At 46.4% G+C, this 21388-nt stretch overlaps 1 protein-coding gene across 1 annotated transcript; it reads right to left on the bottom strand.

Moving 5' to 3' along the window:
* Nucleotides 1-620: 620 nt before the first annotated feature.
* On the bottom strand, nucleotides 621-11763 carry LOC128051851 (zinc finger protein 621-like). The gene is made up of 5 exons (XM_052644445.1): nucleotides 11672-11763; nucleotides 10877-10960; nucleotides 3471-3597; nucleotides 2821-2925; nucleotides 621-1672 (listed from the first exon to the last, which is right to left on the bottom strand). Exons 1-5 carry the CDS (start codon nucleotides 11681-11683, stop codon nucleotides 621-623), a joined length of 1380 nt encoding a protein of 459 aa, XP_052500405.1. The 5' UTR covers nucleotides 11684-11763.
* Between the last annotated feature and the right edge of the window lie 9625 nt (nucleotides 11764-21388).

Below are 21388 nucleotides of genomic sequence, written 5' to 3' on the forward strand. Positions count from 1 at the left end.
TGTCTCCTGCATTGGCAGGGGGATTCCTTAACACTGAGCCACCAGGGAAGCCACACGTATGTTTTCTACCTGGCTATTTCACATGATTTTTAGCAGAGACGTACAAGATCCTCAACGATCCATGTCAAGGACAACCCAACTTCACCTGCATGAACACACACCTTCAGCCACTGAACCACCTGCATTTATTTTTAAAGGCCCTGGTTGTAAGCTTCTGTCCTGTATGCCACTTCTAAACTTTGACAGCTCTTACATGCCTGTTTCTCCCAGGCAGCTTCTGTTACATCACAGGGGCCTTATATGGGGATGTCCTATCTCAAAGGTGCCTAATTCTCCACTGCGTCCTACCAGCACTTCCCAAACCAGCAGCCCCATGATGCAGATATAGTCATTACTGTTCAAGTCTGAAAGGAACCAATACAGAAGTGTTTCCATTATCTACCCAAAAGAAAACAGAATATATTATATAAGCACAGGTAAATATATCTTTAAATATATCTGAATTACAATGAAGTTTATGCTGAAATAGTAGGAACACAGGTACAGTGTAAAAGCTACAGATCAAGCTGAAGGTAGGTTAGAGATCCGCTGTAACAGCCAGAGAAGTGCCAAGAGAGAGGTCACGGGGGGTGAGGAGAAGGGGTCAGAATAACTGGGGAAGGCTTCACAGCAGGAGGAAGACCCTGGAAGACACGAACTACTTGGACAGGGGAAGAAAGAACCCCAGAGGTGGGCAGCAGCATGAACACGGGCCCAGAGGCAGGAATAAGGATGGCACGTGGCAAGGCAACGGCCACAGCAGGACCAGAGCCCGGGCCCGGGAGACACCCGGGAGCCAAGGATGCAGAGGGGCCCTGGGGACGCAGCAGGGGCGGCCCGAAAGCCTTGCTGGGCCTCTTCTCCACAGGGTGCACTTTCTGATGCTGAACAAAGCTGCTGTACCACTTGAAGGCTTTCCCACACACCTTACACTCATAGGGCTTCTCTCCGGTGTGAACTCTCTGATGCTGAATGGAGGCAATCTTCTGGCTGAATGCCTTCCCACACTCCTTACACTGGTAGGGTTTCTCCCCAGTGTGGATGCGCTGGTGGACGATAAAAAGTGACCTACACCCAAAACCTTTCCAACACTCCTTACATTTATAGAGCTTCTCCCCAGTGTGCAGCCTCTGGTGCTGCAGGTAGGCGGCGCTCCGGCGGAAAGCCTTGCCACACTCCTTACATGCGTATGGCTTCTCCCCCGTGTGGATCCTCTGATGCTGGGTCAAGGCAGTGTTGGAACTCAGACCTTTGCCACACTCCTTACATTCATAGGGTCCTTGACCAATGTGATTTTTCTCATGTACGATACAGTCGTAGCTGGACTTGAAAGCTTTGCCACACTCCTTGCACTTGAAGGGCTTTTCCCCAGTGTGGCTCCTCTGATGCCGAAGGAGCTTTGAGTTATATCGGAAGATCTTCCCACATTCTTTGCATTTGTAGAACTTCATGCCACCTCGAAGTATCAGATTGGGGTTTAGATTGATAGTCTGCCACACTGCCTTGCTTTCAAAATCCAAGTGCTGAGACCCGTTCGTGAGAGGCCCTCCCACGGGCCTGCCGTGGGCCTCTGTGCCCTCGGAGGCTTGCTGCTCTACCGCTGGCTCTTCTGTCTTGATGCCCCTCTCACCACCTGACCAAAGAAACCACAAGTTTCCTCGTTACTGAACTGGAAGGGAAACGGGATCCAGCAGTCCTGGTTTTCTCTTGTAGGATGTGATTTTTTAAAATACACCCATGAGATGGTTATGAGCTTCCATAAAGGAGGATGAGAGAGAAAAAGAAAAAACAACAGCATAAACTGGACAAGTGATGACACTGCAGTCCAGGAAGAGCCTCTTATAAGGAAGGGCTGGGCAATGAACCAGGGCAGGTGGGGTGGGCAAGTGAGAGCTTCAAGAGTGGGAAGGAAAGGAAGCAAGAGGGGAAAAAAAGAGCAAAAAAAGGATGGGTGAGGTAAGATGGACCAGCACGAAATGCAAACAGGCTTCAAAAGAGAGAGAGGGAGACCCCCCAAGGAGGGAAAAGACATCGATGAGATGAACAGGAGCAGCTAGCAGCCCGGAAACACACAGTGAAATGATGGACCCCAATGCCCCACCTGGAAGCCAGGAACCACCCCCAACTCTGAATTCTACATAACAACCAGATAATTCTACTTTAAATATTTCACATAATATTCTGGGATAAAAGATTCTTTCTTTTAGAAAGTCAGAGGGAGCATAAGGTGACTGGAGAACTGTAAGCCACTGTGCTGTTACCACTAAAGGAATCACTTCTTACAACATTACAGTATGTATGAGAAGTGAGCCCTGAAGTTTCTTCCTAAAGTAAAGAAAACCCAAGTAATTAAAAACCTTCCAGGACTGACTGGTAAGCAGACTGGAAATTGTAGGATGGGTGGGTATCTTGAGAGTGTGGTATTGGAGGAATATTCTTGCCCTTTCCTCTATGGCCCCATTTAAAACAAATTCATTGTAAACCACAACATTATGAAACTTTAAAATACTAAAAATTATATAAATATTAAAAAGGCAAATAAAATCATAGATACGGTACAAATCAATCAGTCTGATGCACAGAATCACACTTTCCTTAAAGTATGGCTGAAACCCTACCATCCTGCCATGAAAACTGTCCTTATAGGTTCGGGACAGGAACTCAGTACAGGTCAGCGAGTGTACCGAGTCAGCTACAGGGAGCTTTGCTCTTCACTGCAGAAGAAATATTTCCAGTAAACCAGGAACGCAAACCCAGAAGGTGCTAAGTCCCCTTACTCACCTGGACAGATGCCTCTCAAATCCTCTGTTTCCCAGCGATCGGGGTCCCAAGGAGCTTCCCCTCTCTCCAGCTGGGAGATCAGATCAGGTCTGGGGAATGGAGACACTACTCCAACAAGAAAGAGAGACAGACAAGTTGAGGGGAGACATCCAGAGCTGTTACTGAGATCCCTCTGCCCACCCCAAGGCAGGCGAGTTGAGCTGGGGGGAGAAGGGGACTGCCTGGGGGACCAATGAGCCACACAGGGGTTCTGAGGAAGGGGTCCAAACTACACTCCATGGAAAGATCAGGGAGACAGTGATTCTCCCCAGGGAGAAAGTGCAAACTCGCCTTGACTCAGAACAAAGGACATCCCCTCAGGAAGGATGAATGTATCGATATCCTGGGAGGCTCCTGCACACAGGAGAGGGCCCACATTCACAACATTACAAGGACAGAAGAATTGAGGTCACCTGGGGGCACCCCAAGAGTCCTTTCCCTCAAGGTCCAAAACCACACTCTTCCCTGGGAAGGAATAAAGTCTAACTTCAAAGCCAAGAGGAACCTGGGATTTCCCCACCCAGCATCTCCACAGAACCCTAAGGACTACTAGAACTCCCAAGACATCTGAGGAAGATATCAGCTATCAGAGGGCCACTGAGAGACCTTACCGAGGGAAGCCACGTTTGCGTAATTCTCCAGCATCACCTCCCTGTACAGGGCCCTCTGCGCAGAGTCCAGACTGGCCCATTGGTTCTGAGTGAAGTACACGGCCACGTCTTCAAAGGTCACCGGCCCCTGAAACAACAGGTTCCTGCTCAGGCTCTGAGTGAGGGCCGGAGGGGACCAGTGTGAGCTTCAGGGAAGAAATGGACCTGCCAAGGTCTGTGACTCTGAGCCCCGTGGAAGGTCTGTTCTACGGACAAGAGCACTCAGTACCCCAGCCCTCTGCCAGGGCTCCCACCTTCAAATGTGGAACACCAAGGCTATCCCACTTGCTCAGCTCTGCGGCTCCAAACTGTCATCCCACCCTCACCGCCTGGCATCTGGGGCTCTCCAGGATGTAACTGTGTTAACCTCTTATGTTCCTGTCTCCATGGAGCTGTCTCTATAGGACCCACAGACCTGAGGTACCCACAACCTGTCACCTTATCTCTGTACACCAACTACTCTCCCCGTCTCCTCTCAGCCAAAGTACACATACACCGCCGCACTATTCCCTGCTCCAGTTTCTCCTTGGCCTTCCCCACCAGCTTCCACTACACAGAGAGGCCACTCCTTAGAAATAGCCCCAGTACAGCTACATGTTAAAAAAAAAATGAAATCAGAAAATTCTTTAACATGATATATAACAACCAAATCAAAACAGATTAAAGATCTAAATGTAAGACAGGATACTATAAAACTCTTAGAGGAACACACAGCCAGAACACTTTTTGACATAAATCACAGGAATATCTTTTTCAGTTCGTCTTCCAGAGTAATGAAAAGAAGCACAAAAATAAACAAATGGAACCTAATTACACTCAAAAGCCTTTGCAGAGCAACAACCCAAAGTAAGAGAAAATATCTGTAAACAATACGACTGACAAAGGATTAATCTTTCAAATTTACAAATAGCTTATGCAGTCAATATTAAAAAAAAAATCCAATCAAAAATGGACAGAAGATCCAAACAGACATTTCTCCAAAAAAGACATACATATGGCCAAGAGGCATGTGAAAAGATGCTCAGCATCTTCAGAGAGACTATTAGAGAAATGCAAGTCAAAACTTCAATGAGGTATCACACTGTTCAGAACAGCCATCACCTAAAAGTCTACAAACAATAAATGCTGGAGAGGGTGTGGAGAAAAGTGAACCTCCCTACACTGTTGATGGGAATGTCCACTGGCACAGCCTCTGTGGAGAAGAGTACTGCTGCTGCTAAGTCGCTTCAGTCATGTCCGATTCTGTGCGACCCCATAGACGGCAGCCCACCAGGCTCCCCAGTCCCTGGGATTCTCCAGGCAAGAACACTGGAGTGGGTTGCCATTTCCTTCTCCAATGCATGAAAGTGAAAAGTGAAAGTGAAGTCACTGAGTGAGTCGTGTCCAACTCTCAGCGACCCCATGGACTGCAGCCTACCAGGCTCCTCCGTCCATGGGATTTTCCAGGCAAGAGTACTGGAGTGGGGTGCCATTGCCTTCTCCAGGAGAAGAGTACAGAGATTCCTTAAAAAGCTAAAAACAGAGCTACCAAATGATTTAGCAATCCCACTGCTGGGCATACATCCAGAGAAAACCATAATTCAGACACATGTACCCCAATGCTCACTGTGGTGCAGCGCTGTTTACAACGGCCAGGACATGGAAGCAGCCTAGAATGTCCGTCGATGGAGGAGTGGATAAGGAAGATGTGGTCCATATATACAATGGAATATTGTTGCTGATGCTTAGTAATTCAGTCGTGTCTGACTCTCTTGTGACCTCAAGGGCTGTAGCCCACCAGGCTCCTCTGTCCATGGGATTTACCAGGCAAGAGTAGTGGAGTGGTCGCTATTTTCTCCTCCAGGGGGTTCTCCTGCGTCTCCTGCATTGGCAGGCAGGTTCTTTACCACTGAGCCACCTGGGAAGCCCACGATGGAATATACTTGGCCATAAAAAAAGAGTAAGATTCTGCCATCTGCAGTAACATGGATGGACCTAGAGATAGTCATATTGAGTTAAGTAAGTCAGATGGAGAGAGAGACAATCATATGATGTAGCTTGTATGTAGAATCTTAAAAAAAAAAAAGATACAAAAGAACTAAACAGAAACAGACTCACAGACTTAGAGAATGAATTCGTGGTTACCAGAGGGGAAGGTCAGTGGGGAGGGAAAGATTGGGAGTTTGGGACTGACATGTATACACTACTATGTTTAAAAGAGATAACCGACAAAGGCCCACTGCACGGCACAGGGAACTCTGCAGTATATTCTGCAATAATCTATACAGGAAAAGAATCTGAAAAAGAATAGATACTTGAATATGTATAACTGAATTGCTGTGCTTTATACCAGAAACTAACACATTGTTAATCAACTATACTACAATATGAAATAAGAATTTTTTAAAAAAACACTCCCAATATTTCACAAATTTCTTTTCATTCCTTCTTACCATATTAGAAAGCCAGCTCTCCTAAAGGAAACCTGCAGCCTGCCTATTCTGGCCTCTTCTCTGAACCACACATCTTCAAAGAAGGCTGGCTGTGTGCTGTCCCCAGGCACGGGCACATCCCCTGCCCTGCATCATGAGCTTCATCCCACTTGCGAAAGTTCACCCTCTCTGTCTCCCCGGGCCACCTCCATCATCCCATGAGCGATGTAAACTCATATTCATAGACTAGACCCTAGGCACCAGGCTCTTGGGTGGTACTTCTAAATCTTGTCTGTCATTTACTCTTCACAACACAATGTGAAGTCAGAGTTATTTACCCCCATTTTTCAAAGAATGAAACTAAAGTTCAGAAAATTCACTACTTTGTCCAAAATCACACAGCCAGGAAGTGACAGAGCTGGGACTTCAACCCAAACTTGTTAAACAGCAAACCTGGGCTCCTCCCACATAGCGAGCTGCCTTCGACACAGGGTTCATGAACTTCTCCAAACACACAGCCAACCCCTGAACCTCCTCATAACCTGGAGTCGCCCCTGTCTGCAGAAGATCTTTTCACACCACAACTTCCAAAATCAACAGTCAATCCATCTTTATCAGGCTACCTCCAGGCCACACCAGGCCCCTCCCCCAATCTGGACTGAGGGGTCAGCTATTTCAGAACAGCACACATCCTCCTAGAAGCCAGAGCCTCTGCATCTTCTGAGACACAAGAACAGTCTCTAACGGCATCCACTGGCTACCGTCTTTGCTTCTATGGACAGACTGCACGATGCCGGCACCACATGCAGCCTGGGATCCCAACCTGGAAGGGGTTTCCTGACTTCTGCACCTTCTCACCTTGATGACCCCACAGATGATTCCACTTCCTGGAATCTCACTACCCTATGCAGTCAGTGTTCTTTTCAGCCAATGAAAATGAAAACACCTACCCACTGGGGCTCAGCTAAGCCCCTAATTCTCTGAGTGTCCCAATCTCTCCCGGCAGCCCCGAGAGCAGCCTGTGCACTGGAGATGGCACAGGGGACAGGGAGAAGGGAACACTCTCACAATGGCTGCTGGAGGAAGCAGGGAAGAAACACATCCCCAGGACAAATGCTGGTAACTGCTCCTAGCTACTCTCCTCACTTTACACTCAGGCCCTTACGAGGGGGTCCTTTCCAAACCAGAACTAGGGAATTCAAAAGGAGAGAGTGAAAGAAAAAGAACATAAAAGAACAAATTTAGAAACTTCTCAAAGGAGAGCTGACCCTCAAACTGGGCACTGACAAAGTCCACAGGGCCCCTGGAATACTTGAGCCCCAAATCCAAACATCAGATAGAACCATGATGTCCTGTGAGTAATCACCGATTCAGCAACAAAGCATTAAGGGATTCTGAAGACAGCGGCCACAGCCTGGTAGGAAAACCGAAGTTCACTCTGCTTCCCGCAAGTCAAGTCCCACTCCCTCACATCTCCAGAGCTGCTCGCACAGTCTTCCCCACCCAGAACCATCTTCCTTGACACGCTGTTCTTCCCACCTGCTTTCAAATATTCCCAGGTATCACGAGTCCAAAAAAATGCCCATTATAAAGGGGAACTTGGGCTTCCCTGGTGGTCTAGTTTTTAAGAATCTGCCTTGCAATACAGGGGACACTGGTTCGATCCCTGGTCTGGGAAGATTCCACACGCCGTGGCGTGCCTAAGCCCATGTGCTGCAGCTACTGCAGCCTGCGTGCCTAGAGACTGTGCTCCACGAAAAGAGAGGCCACTGCAACACAGAAGCCCTCAAACCGCAATGAGAGAGTGGCCCCGCTCACAACTAGAAAGCACGGTGACAACAAAGATCCAGTGCGACCAAAACTAAGAAAAACATGTTCTTTTAAATAAAGGGGAACTCACTATTTTAAGATAGTTAGGCTGTTGATATAATTTTCTTCCTCCTGTGGATGCTCCCTGTGTTCCTCCACCTTATTTTCCTCCACCGTATTTTTCATCATCTGACAAATTACACTTTTATCATGTATCTCCCTCTCACCAGACTGTAAACCATGAGGCAAGGATTCTGCTTTCTTCATTATTGCTTTCCTGGTGCATAGTAGGTTTTCCTAGTAGCTTTCCCTAGTGGCTGGCAATAGGTAAAAGCTAGTAGTAGCTTTTCCTAATGTCTGGCAGATCCAAGGTGATTAATATGAATTTGGGGGAAGAATTAATTTCAAAAATGTTCAATCACAAATAGAACTTTTACGCTTATGAAGAAGGTCAGAAAAGAACAGTAAACACCACTTTCACAGTGAAATGCCAGGGCACATCCATTAAAGCTGATGGTTGATAATTTACCATGCACTGAGGTTCTACTTTCGGTAAAAGACTGGAAAAGCAGCATAAATGTAGCTAATGAAGTAACATAAATATCTTTGCTTGCAGATGAAATGGCTATCTGCCTAAAAAATATCCAAGAAAAGAAATGAAAAACAGTTACAACTGACAAGATAATTCATTCAGTTAGCTCCAAGCCAGGCTTCAGCAATACGTGAACCGTGAACTCCCCGATGTTCAAGCTGGTTTTAGAAAAGGCAGAGGAACCAGAGATCAAACTGCCAACGTCGCTGGATCATGGAAAAACCAAGAGAGTTCCAGAAAAACATCTATTTCTGCTTTATTGACTATGCCAAAGCCTTTGACTGTGTGGATCACAATAAACTGTGGAAAATTCTGAAAGAGATGGGAATACCAGACCACCTAACCTGCCTCTTGAGAAATCTGTGTATGCAGGTCAGGAAGCAGCAGTTAGAACTGGACATGGAACAACAGACTGGTTCCAAATAGGAAAAGGAGTACGTCAAGGCTGTATATTGTCACCCTGCTTATTTAACTTCTATGCAGAGTACATCATGAGAAACGCTGGGCTGGAAGAAACACAAGCTGGAATCAAGATTGCCGGGAGAAATATCAATAACCTCAGATATGCAGATGACACCACCCTTATGGCAGAAAGTGAAGAGGAGCTAAAAAGCCTCTTGATGAAAGTGAAAGAGGAGAGTGAAAAAGTTGGCTTAAAGCTCAACATTCAGAAGATGAAGATCATGGCATCCGGTCCCATCACTACATGGGAAATAGATGGGGAAACAGTGGAAACAGTGTCAGACTTTATTTTTGGGGGCTCTAAAATCACTGCAGATGGTGACTGCAGCCATGAAATTAAAAGACGCTTACTACTTGGAAGAAAAGTTGTGACCAACCTATATAGCATATTCAAAAGCAGAGACATTACTTTGCCGACTAAGGTCCGTCTAGTCAAGGCTATGGTTTTTCCTGTGGTCATGTATAGATGTGAGAGTTGGACTGTGAAGAAGGCTGAGCGCCGAAGAATTGATGCTTTTGAACTGTGGTGTTGGAGAAGACTCTTGAGAGTCCCTTGGACTGCAAGGAGATCCAACCAGTCCATTCTGAAGGAGATCAGCCCTGGGATTTCTTTGGAAGGAATGATGCTAAAGCTGAAGCTCCAGTATTTCGGCCACCTCATGCAAAATGCTGACTCATTGGAAAAGATTCTGATGCTGGGAGGGATTGGGGGCAGGAGGAGAAGGGGACAACCAAGGATGAGATGGCTGGATGGCATCACGGACTCGATGGACGTGAGTCTGAGTGAACTCCGCGAGATGGTGATGGACAAGGAGGCCTGGCGTGCTGCGATTCATGGGGTCGCAAAGAGTCGGACACGACTGAGCGACTGAACTGAAATGAACTAAGAAAAGAAAGGGAGGGAGCTGAGTGAGCAATACTTAATCTCTTACCTGGACTGTAATATCCTCCAAAATGACTCACATTCTTTTGCAACCAACTCACCACTATGGGCCAAAAATCTTTTTAATATATAAATTCATTCCTTTCACATGCTCTGCTTAAAATCCTTCAGCATCTTCCTACTGAACTCAGAAGTGAAACCAGAGGCTTCACAGTGGCCTCTGAGACACTAGCTGGGCCTAGCTGTCCCACCTCACAACAAACTAGTTCCTCTACCCTTTACTTGTCTCTAGAATACACCCAGCTCTCTCCCCTACCTCAGGGCTGATGCATTTGCTATACTCTCTGGAAAGCTTGGTTTTGGGTCTCTCTCCAGTAGTTCTCCAGCCTATTTCTTCCTCATCCTTGAGGTCTCAAGCTCATGTGACCACCTCCATGAGGGATTCCCTGACGACCAGCTTCAAAGGGAGCTTCTTTGAGGCTTCTCAAATTTGGGAGGATGCATAAGAATCACCCACAGAACTTGCTACAAGATTCCTGACCCGACCTACCCTCCTCCCCAGTATGATTACTGATCTAGGGTGGCACCTAGCAATCTGCAATTTTAATAAGCACCCAAGTGATCCTGATGCTGCCCATCTGTGGACCTCACTGCTAGGAAGCACTGTACTTGAGCAACAGGTACTTATGATATCAACTTACTTGTTTTTGGTAAAGTACCCTCCATGAGAAAGGAAAGCACATATGCAAAGAACAATGCAGGCCTCTCTGGGATACACCTACTATTTGCGGCGCAATCTCTTCAACTGAGCATTTTTCTCAAGCGGTTTCTCACCTAGCAACCTTATTTTTTGTTGTTGTTGCTAATCCCGTATTTCTAATTTATCCCCCACCCCCAACATGTTTCCCTCTAGATAAGGTTGTTTTCTATATCTGTGCAAACAATTTTTATTTGTACAACATGGTCTGGATTTTCACATTCTGAGGGAATTTCTTGACGTGGGTCCCCTCTTTTCCACTTAATCCTATATATCCAAACTCTTCACTCTACACACAAGACTCTTACCTCCTCCACCACGTATTTACAACCTTAGCCCTGGGGATGGACTCAAGAGGGAAACCAAAGCCTCGCCAAGTTAGGCCTTTTCGGTCCCTTCCTAATGACCTGATAGCTAATGTGACTTTTAAGACTGAAATGAAGGTAGGCTCACCTGAGGCCAAGTGGTTTGGAGCATGGCTGATGTCCCCTGGCTCTGTGCACTCCTCCCACTTTGGAAAAGCAAGAACCTTAAAAGCTAAGAGAAGAAGAGCCATGAGCGCAACGGTCCCTTTTCTGCACCATCACCCACAACCACCCAGTCTTCCATCTCATTTCCAGCATTGGCAGGAGTCTCTATCATCCCTCCACTGGCTGATGGCCCCCACCTCCTCATGAATTGGTGTAGCTGGTATTCGGGACAATCCACCACCTGCCTCCTCTGCCCAAGAGCCCTCCTGGGACAATTCACACCCAGCGGACCGATACACACATGACGAATTCGGCCCCTACAGTACTGGGTCTGAACAAACTTAGAAACCTAAAAAAGTGCTTATGGAGACCACGTCATTGACTCCCAGAAGTGCCTACGGAGAGGAGACAAAGGTGGCTGGATTTGGACTGAGTGAAATATTCATGGTCACATTAGCTATCAGGTGACGGGAGACCCCAAGAGGCTCTCCACCCAAGGAAGCAGGAGACCCCAAACATCAGAAACTTCAGTACCGGCCACAGGGGGCTGTTGGGCCAACTTCTTTTAGAGAAAAAAAGGATCACGCCTCGGTGGGCAAGGGACTAGACCAGGACTCCAGAGGTCCCGCAGCCACCTCGGCGGCTTCTGTGAGGCCGAGACGCCGGGGCATCCGGTCAGAGGGAGGCGAGTTCAGGGGCAGAGTGCTGACGAGGCGCTAAGGAAAACGAGGGAGCCGGCGCGTAACGGGACTGGCAAGAAGAGCTAGCCAGAATTTACCCTTTCCCTCATAACCCCTAGAAGTGGTTCTCTCAAAGATCATGCAGAACCGAGCGCAGGTGTCCACAATCCCTCTAGGCCGCCCATCTCGGTGGTTCCGGCGGCGCGACCTCACGTAACCCGAAGGGGTTGGGCTTCGGACAGGCGCTTGCCCGTGACGTCATTGGTGGGCGCGGTAACACAGAACTAGGGGCTGGTCCCTCCGCGCTTGTGCTCCAGCCGCTGAGCTGACTAGAGGTTGGATGTCGTGGCCCCCCCTTAATCTACTCAGATCTCGGCCTCTGGGCCCAGGTATGTGCTGTGTGCTAAGTCGCTTCAGTAGTGTCCGGCTCTGCGACCCCATGGCTCCTCTGTCCATGGAATTTTCCAGGTAAGAATACTGGAGTGAGTAGCCATTTCCTCCTCCGGGGGATCATCCAGACCCAAGGATCGAACCCGTGTCTCCTGCATTTGCAGGATAACTCACCACTGGTCCACCTGGGAATCCGGTACAAGCAGCTGAATGGTTCCAGTCCTGAGGATTTCCCAGGAGGTGTACACTACTTATGGTTGCCATTCCAGATAACAGGTACATTGCTCCAGATGTGCCCACGCGGCCTGGGCCCTGTGTCTACACCGCTGTGGGAGAACTGGAAATGGGAAGAGTAGTGCCCACCATTTCAGTGGCCAAATGTGTACGGGTTGAGAGCGTCAACTAGCTAGTTCCAGAAACCTGGCTGAACCACTCATTAACTGGGGATCAGCAGCAAGTTGCTTTGCCTGTTTCATTGTTATATGGGTATGATGGTGGTAACCACAACAAAGGGCTGTTGAAGTTTAATAATTAAATGAATTCACAGATTGGCACAGTGTTTATGGTGGTGTCTGGCACGAAATAAGTGCTTGTGAGTCTGTTCTGTTTTGTAACTGTGTTGTTTTTAGAGATACAAGCCCTGCTGGGGCTCCAACCTGTGACAGTTTAGGAAAACAGCTATTAGCATTTATTCTTAGAGCCCTTTCCCACCGTATACCTGTATGTGTGTTCCAGGCCCAACTTGAGAAATTCAGCACCTCTATCCAGAAAGGTTTTAATTACAAAGGCATCTTCACTTTGTGCAACTATATGACAGGGGTCCAGGATAGTAACTGAACCAGGAATGGCTTCTCTCCTGTGGCCGCAGGTACTGTGCTATCCAGGGACTTTTCCTTTGCTGTTTCAGATGCCCTATGATGGAACCTTTAGTGGTCAGTTGCTCAGTCATGTCTGACTCTTTGCGACCCCATGGACTGTAGCCGGCCAGTCTCCTCTGTCCATGGGATTTTCCAGGCAAGAGTACTGGAGTGGGTTGCCATTTCCTCCTCCAGGGAATCTTCCCGACGCAGGGATCAAACCCATGTCTCTTATGTCTCCTGCACTGGCAGGCAGATTCTTTACCACTACTGCCACCTAGGAAGCCCTATGAGTGGGGGCCTTTCACACACTGTATACTCAAATTCTCCTGCAGTTAAGCATCTGCTTCACATTGCTCCAGCCCAGCTCCCTTTTGTAATTACACATATAAATAAATACTGAAACCAAACAGAAACAGCTAGATAGCAACAGCAATCCAAAAGGAAAAACTAATATGTTTTAAAATGTATAAATTTGTTGCAGTCAATTCATATTCATTGTTATGTTGCACTAGTCACTTTAAAAGGTCTTTGTATCCTAACTAAGATTTATGAGACCTTAATATGTGCTAGAAAGTGTGCTAAGGCTTTATAAGCATCATTGCTTTTCATCTTCATTTCTTACGTAGGTAGTTACATTCCCCATTTTACAAGTGAGAATACTGAACCTAAAGAAGTTTAGATGTAATAAGAGGCCACGGAGCTAGAAAAGCTTATTAACCAACATCTGTACAGTTTCTCCTGGGAGCTGAAAAGCATTTTATATACCATGGAAACATTACAGAGAATTCCCTGCCTCCACAGCCCACTGCCTCTGCTGCACTCCTCAGTCCTCCTGTGTTTCCCCAGCAATTGTCTGAACTGCCTAATATCATGGTATTTGCAGTCCTCCTCCTGTCCCTCCTGGATTCATGCTCTACTCATCTACTATCCCAACAGCGTCTTCCAAGATCTTCTGAATTCCACGGCTGCCAGGGTCCAGCCCCGGTGGATCCAGGGTGATTCGAAAGTGGGGACAGAGTCGGCGTCTTTGGAAAAATGCATATTTAATCACAGATATAGAGAGATTAGAAATGGATAGTGTAGTAGGAAGATCAGTGGAGAAAAAGAGGCTGAATAACTTGGATTACGTGGAATAGCATCCATGCTCCAGATGGGAATTCAGCCAGAAAAACGGGAGCAAGAAAGAAGCGACATGGGGGAATCAGTCTTTCCGGAAACTGATCCGATGTCTTTATGTTTGGGTTTGCTTATATACCTTTTGTTACACATAGGGATGAATACAGAGTCACACGGGAGTCAGCAGTCCTGACCTTTATCAAAATCAGGTGCTTCACATAAATGTATAAAAAAGGTACATGATCTTCTGGCCATGAGTGAGACCTGCTGACATTTTATGATCCTTTCTGATAACCAAAAAACTTATTTTTTCCAAGGGTGTTTTTTCTTAAACCAGGCACCACCCTCCAAATAAAGTTACATTCCTATAGGGTGAGGGTGTAGTGAGTTACAATCAAGAAAGGAATTTATTTAACCCAAGGTTAACATGATTAATCTTAAAGGTTAATACTTATTTCTCCTATATGCTTAAAGGTTAATACTTAATTCTTCCTATATGTTAGTTATATTCGTTATAAGGGTAGGGAACATGGAGATTTAGCAGCAAACATCAGCCCAACAAATGAAAATCCTTTCACCAATGCTCCCCTTAAGATCTATTTAGTCTTAAGATATGATAAAGTTACATTTTTACATAGCAAGGACACAGTGATTTATAACAAAGTACAGTGGTCTATTACAAAAGAGAAAATTCATTAACTCAAAAAGTCTAGTATTGCTAACATCAAACTACTATATTTCCTTTGCTATATTCCAAATACATTGATTAATATATTCCCAGGTGCCTAAGGATATGGAGGCCTGATGGCAATCATTGACTCAATAAGAAGAAAAAGCCCTATGCTAATTAAGACTCTCAAAATACTCCAAAACTCTCTGTGTTGTTTATGGTTAAGAGGTAGTAAACAATCATGTGCATAGTGGCAGGAATATGGATAATCCTGTCACACAAGCTAGTCTGTCAGCAGAGAGGTTTGACCTGAGACATCCTTGTCCCACCCAGAGCAGGGAATTAGCAGCAATTATTGACACAACAAATGAAAAACCCTTCACCAATATAATTCCTAACCAACCCATTATACTAATAATTTCTAACTCCCCAAAATAATTTGCCTTTAGTAAGTCTAAAACATCTCGTGCCTCTCAGATTGGGAGGCTGTAAACAATCACATGTGGCCGGATGAACCTATACAGGCGGGCTAGATAACCTTCAGAGGAGTCCGTAAGCTGAAACACTCTTGTCACGCCCAGGAATTTTTATTGCCTTGGAGCTGCGCGTTTACTCCTTCTCCGAGAGAAACGGTTATGGGGGAGAGCCCCCCGTAAAGTCAGAGGTGTAGGTGAGAGCATAAAACAGACTCTGGTTTTGGGGTTAGATGCTCAGGAACGGGGTTTCCTGAGGCTTGATCACGCCTTTGCGTATGCCAAGCCTCCTTCCTCATGACCTTTGCCATGGGCGGAGTTCCTCACGCTGGCTCCCGGCATACGGCCCCCAAAGACAAGTGTGAATAATTTGCACAGGAGACCTACCTGTAGGTAGACTTTGTCTTTAGAAACTGATGTGGTTTTATAGCCCCCAGAAAATTGTACTTACAGGTGCTTCCACTTCATGCAATTAAATGGATCTTCTGAAAATTATGTCCTCTCTGTAGACAAAGGTATCTTCTGCTGGGATAATCTCATCTCACCTCAAACCACGTTTCCTCAAACACACCCCACCTGGGTGGACACACATCCACACCTGCCATAACTGCTTGTCAAAGGGGAAGCCAAGTCAGGCCTGAGTCTGGCACTGACTTCTCTGAGCGCTCATCTAAGAAAAGCTGTCAGGAAGCTAGCATTCCTGAAGACCCACTGTGTGCCGTGTTCTTCACAATCATGATCTTAGCCTGCCAGCAACTCTCCAAGGTAGTTAGTTCTTACTCTCTTTGTACACGTAAGGGAGCTAAGGCTCAGGGCTTTGGGTGACTTGCCTCTGGTCATGCAGCTGGTAAGCAGTAGGAATTGGATTTGAACCCAGATATATTTGATTCAAAAACCTCTATGCTGTGGTAGATATATTTCCTCACCTTCTTCACATCAGTCTTTCCCCTTCTTCCCTTCATTCCTCCACCCCCACTGCTGCTGCTGCTGCTAAGTCACTTCAGTCGTGTCCGACTCTGTGCAACCTCACAGCCGGCAGCCCACCAGGCTCCGCCATCCCTGGGATTCTCCAGGCAAGAACACTGGAGTGGGTTCCACCGCCACTAGTGAGTTTTAATGTTGGAACCTGGGGATTGAGAGGTTCCAGATATGAGGAGTCAAGCCCATTCAGTCCCTCGTTCATCCCACTGGGTTTGGGAGGCCATGTGATGATTTTTCAGATGACGCCCGTGTTCTCTGCACAGGCACAGATTGAAAAGAATTCATAAGAGGGTTTTCAGAGCGTGTGTTTGTGATGTGTTTGGTTCTATGCACAGTGTGCAGAATTTATGATTATTTAAGAAATCAGCCCCCACTGCAAAGCACCTTCAGTGCTTCTCCCAGATGCCAGTTCCCCGTGATGCCAAGGTGCCTCTGCCAAATCAGAGGACGTTTAGAACAAACACTGTGGAATATCTGCAGAATAATGCAATAGGAGGAGGAGCAGCCCAGCCTGTGCCGCTGAACGCAGAGCCTAGCTTGCCTGCTGTGCCCTCTCGTCCTCTCCTTTTCCAAGTCTGGCTACTGAGACCTTTCTCGTGTGCGCTCAGGGATCCTGGAGGCCCGTGTGTCAGTGGTGCCATTTGTACAAAACTCAGAATATCCAAGACACACAGAGCCTCCCAGTTTTAAAGACTCAGAGACTTGAGTATAAATCCTCCTAGGTTCAATGGGATTTCCCTGGTGGTCCAGTGGTTAAAACTCTGGGTTTCCAATGCACAGGGGGTGGGTTCAATCCTTGAAAGGGAACTAAGATCCTACATGCCACACAGCCAAAAATAAGTAACCAAATTCTAGTAGGTTCAATGAGACAAAATGGTTCAATGTAGTCTTATGACTGCACCATCCTTTGTATTGGGTTTGGCCTGAATGGAACCTGCCTTGGAACCCAGGACAGTTTCTGAAAATAAATAGAGCTTAGGGAAGGTCTAAATCTTTGAGGGGTATAACTACAAAGAGCCTCTAAAGGTTTGTGGCAGGGTGAAAAGACTTCTTTTACATCAGTCCTACTCTCTCACCACCCCATTCAACCCACCAGGAGAAAAACCTAGGGATTACAGAACACTTATCTGGCGCTGAGACCACACATTGTCAGTTAATTCCAGAAATCTCCAGAGTGCAACACGGAACGAGAAGGGATGGAATCCTAAGAATAGAGTTATAATAGACAAGAAATGAAGGCAGCATTTTGTTTATGTGAGGAATAGTCATCTGTTCGTGTAAAACTGAAGGAAATGAATTCTTACCATGGTGAAGCATATTTGTTCTTAAACTGCCTTAGAAGGAAACAAGCAACAATGCAGGCTGAAGCCCTTCCTTCACTAACATTCTGTATTAGAGAAACAGAACCATCAGGGTGTGTGTGTACAGAGAGACTAAGAAATTAGCTCACGCAGGGACTTCCCCAGTGGCCCAGTGTATAACAATGTGCCTGCCAATCCAGGGGACACAGGTTCAGTCCCTGGTCTGGGAACATTTCGCATGCTGCAGAGCAACTAAGCCTGTGCACCACCGTTTCAGAAGTCCGTCCTCACACCTGGAGCCTGTGCTCCACAAGAGAAGCCACTGCAGTGAGAGCCCCCTCACTGCAACATAGAGTAGCCCCTGTTAGCCACAGCTAGCAACAGAGGGCAGTGCAGCCAAGAGTAAATAAAACTACACCTTGAAAAAGTTTTAAAGAAACTCATGCGTGTGTGTGTGTGAAAGTTGCTCAGTCATGTGTGATTCTTTGCAGCCCCATGGACTGTACAGTCCGTGGAATTCTCCAGGCCAGAATACTGGAGTGGGTAGCTGTTCCCTTCTCCAGGGGTCTTCCCAACCCAGGGATTGAACCCAGATGTCCCACACTGCAGGCAGATTCTTTACCAGCTGAGCTACCAGGGAAGCCAATGGAATATTACACAGCCACTGAAAGGAATGAAATAAGGTCATCTGTAGATGTGTGGATGAACCTAGGGTCAGTCATACAGAGTGAAGTAAGTCAGAAAGAGAACAACAAATATTGCATATTATTGCTTTTATGTGGAATCTAAAAACATGGTACAGATTAACTTATTTTCAAGGCAGGAATAGAGATGCAGACGTAGAGAATAGACATTTGGACATGGGGCGGGGGTGGCTGAGATGAATTGAGAGATTAGGATTGACATACATATACACTACCATGTGTAAAATAAATAGCTAGTGGGAACTTGCTATTAATACAAAGCACAGGAAGCTCAGCTCAGTGCTCTGTGATGACCTAAAGGGGTGGGATGTCGGTGGTGGGGAGAGATGTCTGTATACATATGGCTGATTCACGTCATTGTTCAGCAGAAACTAACACAACATTAACATTGTAAAGCAATTACATTCCAATAATAAAAAAGAAAGAAATTGGTTCGTGCAATTGTGGAGGCTTGGAAAGTCCAGAATCTGCAGGACGGGCCCGCAGGCTGGAGACCCAGGGAAGAGCTGCAGTCTGAGTCCAGACGTGGTCAGCTGACAGGAATCCCTCTCCCTGGGAGCTCAGCCATCTTCTCGTCAGCATTGCTACTGCCGTCCTTCTGCCCTACCACGTGGTTCAGCAGACGAGACCACGTTCCCGTCTCTGACAGAGCCAAAGGACCTGGTAGAAGCAAAAGTCCTTACTGACAGCGAGCAGACGTCTGAGGCTAGAGCGCTGGGGGTGGGTTGTCAGGGGATGAGGCATGTGACTCTAAGGGGGACGTAGCCCCCCATAAACCTAGCAGTGAGGGCTCCTGCATGAGTGGCATCTGGACAAAGAGCACACCACCCAGTACACGCTACGCTTCTCATGTACGGGATCACACTCTGTGTGTGGCTCTATAACCAGTCAAAGCTCATCTAGATCAGCTGACAGCTAACCAAACCCTCAGACGTGAGTGAGCCCAGCTGACATCAGCACAGCCACCCAGCCAGCCACCCCAGAGGCAGGGCAACAGACACTCAGTGTGATAGAGGCCACCGCGGTTCTGTGACTGTGATGCTCGTGGTGCCGCATTTTCTGGCAACAGATAACTGTTAGACCTACTTTTCAAGTCAAGGGATGGGCTGACAGATCGAACACTGACAGAAAGGCAGGTTCTATAATCCAGTGAGGGCAGAGTGGAGTTTGTATTAAACCGGGAACCACACGCCCATCTAACGTGGACAGCTGGACTCAGTCATCCCAGCTGGAAATGTTGATTTGGTGCAGCTACATTAACTTTTTAAGAAAGAAGGAGATTAGGGTTTCTATGAAATGTATTATTTTATATGTTACCAATACATTGTATTTTCCTCCGAAAAGTTGGGCAATAATAACAGAAATGCAAATTATACTGAGATACAGTTTCTCACTTCTCCAAAAGATGAGCAAAACTCAAAAAGTTCAACAGTACACTCTGTTGATGAGGCTTTGGAAGAACCAGTACCTTTACATATTGCTAGAAGGAATACAGGGGTTTCCCAGGTGGTTCAGTGGGTAAGGAATCTGCCTGCAATGCAGGAGACACCAGTTTGATTCCTGGGTCAGGAAGATCCCCTGGAGGAGGGCATGGCAGCCCATGCCAGTGTTTTTGCCTGGAGAATCCCAGAGACTGAGAACCTGGTGGACTACGGTCCCTAGGGTGGCAAAGAGTCAGAGACAAAGTGACTGAACACACAGGCTGCACACAGGAGGAATGCAAATAGAATAACCTGTACGGAAGAGAATTTGAAGATATTTGCTAAGTTGCTACGTCACTTCAGTCGTGTCCGGCTCTGTGCGACCCCATAGATGGCAGCCCACCAGGCTCCCCAGTCCCTGGGATTCTCCAGGCAAGAACACTGGAGTGGGTTGCCATTTCCTTCTCCAATGCACGAAAGTGAAAAGTCAAAGTGAAGTCGCTCAGGCGTGTCTGACCCTCAGCGACCCCATGGACTGTAGCCTACCAGGCTTCTCCATCCATGGGATTTTCCAGGCAAGAGTACTGGAGTGGGGTGCTACTGCCTTCTCCTGAAGATATTTAGCCAAATTATATATTCTTTTACCCTTTGATTCAGTAATCATACTTCTTGTAATCTATTTCAAATATATACTGGCAAATATAAAAGAGATATATGGAGCTTCCCTGGTGGCTCAGAGGTAAAGCATCTGCCTGCCAATGCAGGGGACATGGGTTTGATCCCTGGTCCAGGAGGATCCCACATGCCAAGGGACATCTAAGCCTGTGTATCACAGCTACTGAACCAGTGCCCTAGAGCTGTGAGCTGCAATTACTGAAGCCCACGGTCCCTGGAGCCCATGCTCTGCAACAGGAGAAACCACTGCAATGAGAAGTCTGGACACCATAACTAAAGAGTAGCCTCTGCTCACTGCAACTAGAGAAAGCCCACGCACAGCAACAAAGACCCAGCGCAGCCGTAAATAAATGAATCTTTAAAAATCACATTGCAGTCATAAATAGATAAATCTTTCTTTAAAAAGAGAGAGGTGTATAAGGACACTCTAGAATAGCTAAGAGAGAAAACAACTAAAATGCCACAATCTGGGACTGGTTGAATAAATTATGCATATCCTTATGACAGAGTAGTATATAACTATATTGTAATTATGAGTATCTCCATCTACTATGGAGTAATTTCCAAGATACATTGTTAAAGTGGTTTTTTTAAGGGCAGAAAAATGTGTATACTACTATTTCTATAATAAAGGATATAAAGATATACAGGTTTAATTCTATTTTTTCATGGACAAATAAACCACAAATAGGTTTTAAGGGTTCTCTATAGGATAAAGTTCTTTTACATCTATTGACAACATTAAATTTTAAAATATTAATCCAAAAATATAAAGAAATAAATGAACCTAGCTGTGTATCCATTTTGGTAGCAAAACTACACAAAGAGAAGCTATAAGAATTTGTGCTCCCCCAGTGGGATGCATCCTAAGTACAGAAAGGACTGTAGATGGTACTGATGAGCCTATTTGCAGGCCAGCAGTGGAGACACAGACGGAGAACAGAATTGTGGACACAGTGGGGGAAGGAGAAGGACGAGTTGAGAGAGCAGCATGGAAACATATACATGACCATATGTAAAACAGAGCCCGTGGGAATTTGGGGTACGATGCAGGGAGCTCACATCAGGTGCTCTGTGACAACCTAGAAGGATGGGATGGAGTAGGAGGTGGGAGGAAGGTTCAAGAGAGAGGGGACATGTGTACGCCTGTGGCTGATTCATGTTCATGTACGGCAGAGACCAATACAATATTGTAAAGCAGTTATCCTCCAGTTTTAAAAAATA

Source organism: Budorcas taxicolor, chromosome 1, assembly GCF_023091745.1.
Source record: "Budorcas taxicolor isolate Tak-1 chromosome 1, Takin1.1, whole genome shotgun sequence".
Taxonomy (NCBI): Eukaryota; Metazoa; Chordata; class Mammalia; order Artiodactyla; family Bovidae; genus Budorcas; species Budorcas taxicolor.

What these genes read in the sequence shown, in the direction of transcription:
- LOC128051851 (XM_052644445.1), bottom strand. An exon ending in TCCAAACCACTTGGCCTCAG is followed by an intron (nt 3,598 to 10,876) that starts GTGAGCCTACCT and finishes CTGTTGTTTCAG; the next exon opens with GGGCCGGTGACCTTTGAAGA. An exon ending in TTTGAGAGGCATCTGTCCAG is followed by an intron (nt 1,673 to 2,820) that starts GTGAGTAAGGGG and finishes TTCTTTGGTCAG; the next exon opens with GTGGTGAGAGGGGCATCAAG.